A 9,076-nucleotide genomic window follows, 5' to 3' on the forward strand; every position below is an offset into this window, starting at 1 on the left:
GTCTAGAGCTGGAGACAGGACTCCAGGTGGGGTCTCAGCAGAGCAGAGGGACAGAATCACCTTCCTCGACCTGCTGGCCACACTCCTCCTGATGCAGCCCAGGATACCGTTGGGCTTATGTGCATTACATTAAAAATACACATATAACAAAATTTATACTTTTTAACAGTTTGTACCCATACATACACAAGCAACCTGGAGTGGCAGGGTTTCCAGACCGGGTCTTACCAGCCTTCCGGGGGCCTCCCCTCTCCAGAATACACGTGCATCCAGGGAAACGCTCATTAAGTGTTTCCATTGGCAAAACTTTGTTTTTTACCCGGCAAATAAGGAAAATCAGCACTCGGCACTAATAAAACCGACCGACAACCCCGACCGACCTCCAGCGCACCCACTAACCACCGCTCCACGCGGCGGCGCAAGCGCGCTCCCGGCCCCGCCCCGGCGGGAGACGGAGCGGCGCATGCGCGGCGGCGGCCATGGCGGGTGCGTGGAGCAGCTGGGCGCGGGCTGGTGGCTGCCGTGGCGTCTCGGCTATGGCGGTGTTGCTGTCGCCGCTGCGGGTGGCCCTGGGGCTCCCGGGTAAGGGGAAAGGCCTGAGAGCACCTGCGCTGGCACCGCGGCGCTGCTTGTCCGCCGCCGGCCTGGGAGCCCGGGGTACAAGGGCGTGTCTATTAGTTAGTCAGGAAGAGGATCCGTGTCCGTGGCGAGTGTTTATGCCGTGTGTGACTGTACCGTGTGTCACGGCCGTGGGGAGGTGCGTTTGCTCCCCGCTCTCGCGCCATCTCTCTCGAGAATGGCCCGGCCGCGTCCTCCGCTTGCGGGTGGGGACGTGACACTCCGCCCCTCGCCGGGGCACGGCGTGTCTGACCGGCTTCTCCTCCCCTGCCGAGCCTGTGGGGCTTGGTTCGGTGTGTGTGCACGGGCGGGGCAGGTGCTGCGCAAACCTCTCCCGGCTGTGTTTAGGTGGCTGTAGGCGCCTCCCGCCGCCGCTGCTTGCCGAGGAGCTGGAAATGATGAGTGGGACAGTTTGCTTGCTGGGATGCAAAACATATCTGCCTGTGCGGCTTCAGCAGGCACCTGAAAAGGTTTGCTGGCATCCACTTATGATATGGTCCTCTGCTCAAACACATAGTGTCCCATCTTGCTGTTCCAGACTCAGTGCATGTCTGACCTGTTGAGTTTATTCATTGCTTTAAACTTGAGAGGCAACAGCTCTTCTCAATGAGGTAATAAACCTCATCTGGGGATGCTCGATGGAGAAGTAGAACTTACTTGCCACTAAAGGTACACATTATGTATTTACATAAAAACTTGAATACAGGTGGTTTTTTTTGTTGTTGTTGATCTTTTTTTCTTGTGTTTGGAATGACAGTGTGCTCGTTATAGCTGGTTATGGAGTGTACTGTTAGGTGCTCTGAGACTGGGCTAAGCAGCAGTTCCTGCTGGCAGAACTGGTGGCCGCCTTGCTACTGTAGCATGGCCAGTTGCATGAAATGAGATGTGGACCACGTTGAGTCCATTATCTGCCAGGGCTGCATTTATTTCCTGCTGCTGTTGGCAGTGTGCGGGTCACAGCACTGGAGCATTCCCAACGTTGTTCAGAGGATTTCTTTGGCTTTGACATCTAGCACTGATCTCAGTCACAGTTGCTTTTGAGCATGACACAATTAAATTGCACAGTGACTCTGACATGACAAAAATTCCACAGCATCAGGTAAGGGTCCTGTGGTCTTCCGTAGCTAGCTCCTTCTGTCTGTAACTTGCTTTTATAAATACCAGCTGCTACCTTGCACCATTCAGAAGTGCTTTCCTGCTCAAACCAAGGTCTTCCACTGAAATCAGGAGAAATTACTGAGTAGTTGCTCAGTTGTTGATGTTTTTGTCTGTCTAAAGGGAAGTTTGAGAGCTTGTCCCCAGTGAGCCATGCCCTTGGATTGGCTGGGGTGGGTGCCTTAGGGTTTTGCATTATTCAGTTTAGGATCACCGCTGGTGCACTTACAGTAACTTGTTAAATGTGGAATACTGGTTTGTGGAGTAGCTTAGACAGTGGTTGTGTCTTGTAGCTGCAGTTTAAACCCTGCCTAGTATTGAAACAATTTGAGGGCGCCCGCAGGGTGCTGCGGGGTAGAAAACCAGTGACATCAGACACGATCATCAGGGCCTAAGGGGGGAAAAAATACTCCTGATTATTTTTCGATCAACTTTAGCACTTCTTGGTGTATCTTCTCTGTTACTGGCAGGTGAAGAAGTGAGTGGCTTACTGATAGAGACACACACAAACCAAAACCCATAGTGTGGATAAAGTAAATCTACCTTTACTGTGGCATTTATTCTCCTTTATAATAATTGATGCATCAGTAGGATAAAGAGCTGTCCCATTGTTTCATGAAAGATGTTATGGTTTTAATCAATAGTTCAAATGATACAATTTCGGTTAGGAAAGTGCCGAATACTAACTACAACCTGTGTGTTATGCATCCACATTTACTCATGCACATGCAAGTTTAAAAAACAAATAAAACACCCAAGATTCCTTGAATGTTATCTCTGAAACTGAGAAAACAGAACTCAAAGCTGCAGAACAGTTAAGTGATGTGTTACTGTTGAAGCCTGTTTTTACAGTATTTATCCAGTTGTTATGCCACTAAGAAGCCCTGTGTATCATTTGGGGTTGCATAGTTTTTGTAACCTGCTACTGTTTTACAGCAAATCTAAGAATTAAGAGTGTCAAAGTCTTAAAAGTCTCAACCAAGCTTTCAGTTTAACAAATTTTGCTGAGTGGTGTAATAGAGTGGACTAAGTCATCATAACACCGCTCTGCGAATCATTTGCCCTCACCCACAGCAGAGGTATGATTGACGGCTAAAATTAGATTGAATACTGTAGCAGCTATTGAGATTCAGCATAGTTATTCATTACTAAATGTTTCCTTTCTTACTCTTTCTTGTGTGAAAGCAACGCCATTTTTTTGATGGTTATTAAGATGAATAACAGATTCCAACCTAGGGTTTGCTTTCCAAATGTGCCTGGTTTGTTATCTTGAATTAAAACAAAATAATGTTAAGTTTATGCTGATAGGAAAATTTCTCTCTCAGGCAATATGTTGCAGATCTCTTTGACGAAAGTTGTGCTGAACGATCTTTCATTTTTTAAAATATTTGCAAAATATTTAGGTTCGCAAAGTGTTATTTCATTCTGGATAAACAGAAAAGTATGAGCAGTGGAATAATGTGACCTCTCCAGCAAGAATACACCAAACCATGTAATGGGACATCTGTGCCCTGTTTGGAGATGCATAAGAAAATCATAGCTCTGCAATGGTCAACTCTGCCCAGGGAGCTTGTAGAGTCTCTTACTCTGGAGGCATTCAAGACCTGCCTGAATGCCTTCCTGTGTAACCTCATCTAGGTGTTCCTGCTCCAGCAGAGGGATTGGAGTAGATGATCTTTTGAGGTTCCTTCCAATCCCTGATGTTCTGTGATTCTTCTTGTGTGTTGTGTTTAATGTGTTGCTCTGTATTTACAGAGAATGTAGCTTTACTTCTGTGCTTCATATCTGAGAAAAAGACTGATGTTAAGATAGCCTAGTGTTAAAATTACTTTTTTTTTTTTTTTTCCTCCAGTGTTCCTGGCAATAGTCTTTAACTTAAGCAGAAATAGCTGTTGATTGTATGATGAAAAAGGCTAGCTATTATTTATTTCATTTAGTTTTAAACAGTGCTATTTTTGTTTTATGTTCATCATGTTGAAAAAGTTAGTCACAAAATTCTTTCCCAGTTCCCACTTTTGAACTTCCCCATTGTACATCTCCTTCATAGATCTTGTGAATCTGGGGTTTTGGTGCAGATGCAGTTTCATTGTTCAGGTTTAATTTTAATCAAAAATTTGTCACCTCATGTGCTTGTAAACTTGTCATTGCACAGAGTAATTTAGTCCCAAAATTATATTTTTTTAAAATTCAGTCTGGAAAAAAAAGTCAAGCTAAGCAGATGAAAAATCTTCCCATTGCATGTAAAATGAGTAAATATATTCAAGATGGCATAAAACATGAGGACAAATGAAGTATAGGAAGTCTTAGCATTTGGCTTCAGTCAACCACTTTGCTAATTGCTGAGTGAACTCCTTACGTGGTTGGCATTTAATGATTTGAGAATGAATCACAATCAGTGTTCCCTTTCAGGTTGTTCAATACTAGTTAATCATTAAAGAATATAGGAGATACTTTTTTTAGCCCAAGTATTTTATTTTCACATAATATGCCCATATTTCCTGAATCCTAGTTTTATAAAATATTAGTATTTCTGTCAAGGTTATCATGATGATTGTGCTAAATAGCTCTTTTCATTAGTTTGCAGGCTGAAATCGTCAGTCAGCTTTCTTACTCGACCAGATCGACCAAATCTTGCATATCATAAACTAAAAGGCAGGAATCCAGGGGTTATTTTCCTTCCAGGCTTTAATTCAAATATGAATGGTCAGAAAGCAATGGCCCTTGAAGATTTCTGCAACTCTCTAGGTCACGCCTTTATCAGGTACATTTAGAGGATTGTTCTTGAGAAAATGGAACTGGTGTCATGGACTGGGGAAAGGGGTTTTAATGAAGATATTTAGATTTTGACGTTTGAATTGGAATGCATGCTGTGCTGAACACAAGCTAAGAAGTGACTTTCTTCCATTTAAAACATGGGCTTTCTGTTTGTAGCGAGACTGAGGTAAATCAGGAGAATGTATACTGAAAGGAATTCAGAGTATTCTCTGATAAATTTCTCTTAGTCTAGCCAGTGCTGTGTGTTAAGGGTATAGGCACAAAAATGAAAAAAAAAAAAAAGGCCCTGGAGTTCAAATTTTTAAAGTTACCACTATAAGCAGGCTTCTTAGCTGCCAAAACTTATTAAGTTGCCTGGTATCTTCTGTGGTTTTAGAGGAACATGCATATGCTTGGTGGTGCTCTCCTTTGATAGATGAGGTTGAATGCTGAATTTCATAAGTCTTCATATTTGGGTATACAAAGAGAATCCGTACTTAAAAAAAATACCTTTAAAATTGAAGTATTTTGTGGGTTTTCTCTGTAAGGACAATTTTTTGTCTGGCAAATATCCTGATAAATTTGCGTATTTTTATATCAAATGATAAGAGAATGCTGCATCACTTTGTTTCGTATGTTGTGTTTAAACCTCTTTTCATGTGACTTCTGATGCTAGTGATACACAGGACCAAGTAAGAAAATATTCAGTGTGGTATCTTGTCGCCTGTTTAATTTGATTGAATGGTAGTGTTTAGTTAGCTTCTATTTTGCTGTAAACAGTCCTATGACTTTCATTTTGATGGTTACTTTTTCAGATTTGATTATACAGGATGTGGAAGTTCAGATGGTAAATTTGAGGAGTGCACAATTGGGAAGTGGAGAAAAGATGTTCTCTCTGTGCTGGATGAACTTGCTGAAGGACCACAGGTTGTATTTTATTTTTAAATATAGAATGCTTTTTGTTCTTGAGGTAGAACATTAATCAAAAATACACCATAAGAGCTCTGGGCAACAGTAGCTTCTATTTAACAACTGACACCTGCTCACTTCCAAGCTGAGTCATTTGAGAGGTCATATTCATAAAACCTCTTTTGCAAGCAGATAGATCACAGATTCATCGAAACATGGGTTTTGACAGGAGCTCCTGAAGGTCATTTATTAGCATCACCTGCTCAGAGATTCTGGGAGAGCCCCATGATGGGGGTCCACCTCACAGGTGACAGGGAACTGTTCCAGTGTGGCACAGCCTTCTTCATGGAAAATGTGTCACCCTCCCATGCTGATGCATTAATTAAAGGATTTGCAGGAATGTTACAAGATACTCTATGTGATAAAATAGTTTAAAAAAGAGCATCAGCAGAAGCAGCATTTGACTTCTTCAATTACTTTAGAAATGACTATGAGAAACTTGTCATGCCCTGCAACCTGGAAAAATGTAGTATTGTGTTTAAAACACTTGTATTATGATTTGCTTTTGTTGACCTGTTTCACTCCACTGAGCCTTTACCAAGTGCGTTTGTTTTAAGAAGGAAACATGAAGTATGCATGTGATACTGAATTGTTTCAACTTTCATTTTGTTTACAGTGTTTCAGTCTCAGGCAGCAATAACCAGCCATGCCAAACAAAAAGAATAATAAAATACCAGATCCTGTGGTGCTTACTCAGGCAAAATTTCCACTGGAGGTGACAGCAGTTCTGCCTGGGTAAGGACAGCAGGATTATGCCCGAAGATTAAGTAGTTAAACAAAACGAAAACTGATACTTTGTAAAATAAGTTGGAAAAATAGCCATTTTCCCATAAAATAATATCTTATTTTCTCTCTTTTTCAGATTCTGGTGGGTTCCAGCATGGGTGGATGGCTGATGCTTCATGCTGCAATAGCACGCCCAGATAAAGTAGCTGCCCTAGTTGGAGTAGCTGCAGCAGCAGATCATCTTGTAACAACTTTTCAGAAGCTTCCCATTGAGGTAAATGGTTTCTTGTGCAATCTAAAAACCCATCAAACATTTAAGGAATTCCGTTGTTCCAACTGTACTTTTCCTGCAAGTCTTCCAGCAAGTTTTCTGTGTTTGTGGTAGAGGTAAGCTGAAAATTTACATTAATCTACAAGTCTACAAAAGACTGTACTTCTATTGCTAACATTACATAGCATGTGTTTATATTACTGTGGCATATAGGACATGAAGTCAAATACCTGCTGTTCAGCAGTCCATTAGATTTCAGTGTTGAATATCTCATATTTGCATACAAATCGGATCCTTGTGCTTTCAAGGATGGAGAAGTAGCTGCTAAAATAATTGAGGTGACATTGGATGGGATCAGTCTGACAGAGGTTGCATGTGTAGAAAGGGAATTCTTCAGATTAGTGTATTTGTAAAGACTCTAAGATTTAGGTGGTGGGAAATGTCTTTCTGAGTTGCTTCTTTGATGATGATCATGCCCAGTCTTCAGGCAACTAAATCAGGTGTTATAATGTGACAAATAAATATGCCAATAAAAAACTTATACTTTAGAATAATTAAAATGTTTTTCCTGTTTTGTTTTTTACTAAGGCACTTTGTAGTGTCAGTATTACTATGTAAGACTAAGGTAAGATTCTGGAAAAGCGGTATTTAGACACAGGTATTGTGGCAAAGACCAGAAAGACCTATCACTGAAAAATTTCTTTTTCCTAGGACTGTCCTTGTTTGAGGTTCAGTGAACTGACTAAAGCCAAAGAGACTTACTGTTCATGGTGGCTGTACATCTTTTCTTTCCTGACAGATTCTGACTGAGAAACTTAATTGCACTGGTGTTTCCTACGTAGCTTAATTTGTAGCAGACATGTCTAGAGTAGCTTTTGTGACACGGTAGGGGGTTTGTCTTCTCAGATCCTGGAAGGCAAACAGGACTATACCTTCTCTGCTAATAAAAATAAACCGAGTGAAATTTTATGCTTGAGGAAATTTAACTGCATTTAGAACAAAAATAAGTTGAGGCACTCTGAAAAGCTTGGAATATCTGTTTTGTTTATTCTTTGCTCTCTTTTTTATAGGTACAAAAAGAAATAGAAGAAAAAGGTGAATGGAAGTTTCCAACAAAGTATAACGAGGAAGGATATTACTCCTTGAGATATGACTTTATCAAAGAAGCAGAAAATCACTGTGTGCTCAATAGTCCTATTCCTGTAACGTGTCCCATACGACTCATTCATGGCATGAAGGACGATGATGTCCCTTGGCAGATCTCTATGCAAGTTGCTGATCGTGTTTTGAGCAAAGATGTGGATGTGATCCTCCGCAAAACCGGCCAACATCGAATGAGTGAGAAGGAGGACACAAAACTCCTTGTGAATACCGTTGATGATTTAATTGACAAGCTGGCAACACTTGCATAAGCTGCGGTGTAGCCTAAGTGCAGGAACTCTACACCTGACTCTTTTCCATGAGTAGCAGAAACCCTGTTCTTAACAAGATGCTGCCAGGCCGGTAACTGTCACAGTAGGAACTGAGCTTTATCTTCTCTTTCCTTACCTCTCTTTCAGAAATACAGATATTTTATTAACGCTGCATTTGCACAGACAGTCCAAAGTGTGAAGAAGTGCTGCTGTTGTGTTAAGACCCTCTCCTTCACCACTTAAACCTTTTCTTGCAAGTTTCCTACACTTCTGTACTAAAATGTTGATTCATTTTTATTACTATTGGCCTGTATGTTGAAAGTTTAATTTCCCACATCTTTGACACCTTTTCAGTATTTTCATTTTGCTGTAACATTCTCATATCCTATGTCTGAAACCATGTGCACAAGGCAAAATTCTACTGAAGTGTTTACTAACATCATTGTTATTAGAAATACTGAATAACATGAAGCATAATAAACAGATTTTGGATAAATTATTATATTGTTCTTAACTACTATTAAAAGGTGGAAGGCACATCCTGATGTGTTTGGGGTACTACACAGGAAGAAGTTAAATTCTAAGAACACAGGGCATCAAAGTGTACATAGAGCTCTTTTATCTGTGCTTGTTAGTAGGGTTTATGTCCTTGTCTCTGGGCTGTCTTTTTGTAAGTTAATTTGTGGGTCTGCTATTAAGGGAACAATAATTTTGGTGTAAACTGAAACTGGATCAATACAGTGACTCTTTTATAGTAACTTTTTTAAAAGGGGGAGTACAGCCCCCTAGGGCATCTCTGCCTCTTTTCTGTGACTTGAGAACTGTAGATTAATAGAAATAGTGTCTTCTGGTGTTGGGAATTCGAAGTGCATGAGTGCAAACCTGAAAAACCATAAGTAAACTTGATGGCTGGATCATTCTTCTAATGTAATTCCCACAGAATTTAGTAGTAAATGGATTTAATTGCAAATGTGACTATTGCCTGGGTTTTGTCCAAAAATGTGGTGCCGTTCACACACTTGAAAGAGAGAGAGAGAGGAACTTAGGTGGGAGGCTGAAACTAGTTCGAGCTACCATTAGTATGAAACATCAGTCAAAAGTATATAGTTGTTTCTGACTTTAGTATTTCAAGTACTAAATAGCATCACTCTTGCTACCTTAAAAGACTCAA

At 40.9% G+C, this 9,076-nt stretch overlaps 1 protein-coding gene across 3 annotated transcripts; it reads left to right on the forward strand.

Annotated features, from left to right (window-relative positions):
- Positions 1–452: 452 nt before the first annotated feature.
- On the forward strand, positions 453–8,404 carry ABHD10 (abhydrolase domain containing 10, depalmitoylase). Of its 3 annotated transcripts, none has more exons than XM_065829341.2 (5): positions 453–486; positions 4,351–4,534; positions 5,343–5,454; positions 6,359–6,496; positions 7,564–8,404. In XM_065829341.2, the coding sequence occupies exons 1-5, from the start codon at positions 480–482 to the stop codon at positions 7,903–7,905; spliced, it is 783 nt and encodes a 260-aa protein (XP_065685413.1). In that variant the 5' UTR covers positions 453–479; the 3' UTR covers positions 7,906–8,404. The 3 variants fall into 3 exon arrangements, with proteins under 3 accessions (XP_065685413.1, XP_065685411.1, XP_071669854.1); XM_065829339.2 differs by having other exon boundaries at positions 457–582; XM_071813753.1 differs by lacking the exon at positions 4,351–4,534 and having other exon boundaries at positions 457–582.
- The last annotated feature ends 672 nt before the right edge of the window (positions 8,405–9,076 follow it).

The sequence above is a fragment of the Patagioenas fasciata genome, chromosome 1, assembly GCF_037038585.1.
Source record: "Patagioenas fasciata isolate bPatFas1 chromosome 1, bPatFas1.hap1, whole genome shotgun sequence".
NCBI classification, from domain to species: Eukaryota; Metazoa; Chordata; class Aves; order Columbiformes; family Columbidae; genus Patagioenas; species Patagioenas fasciata.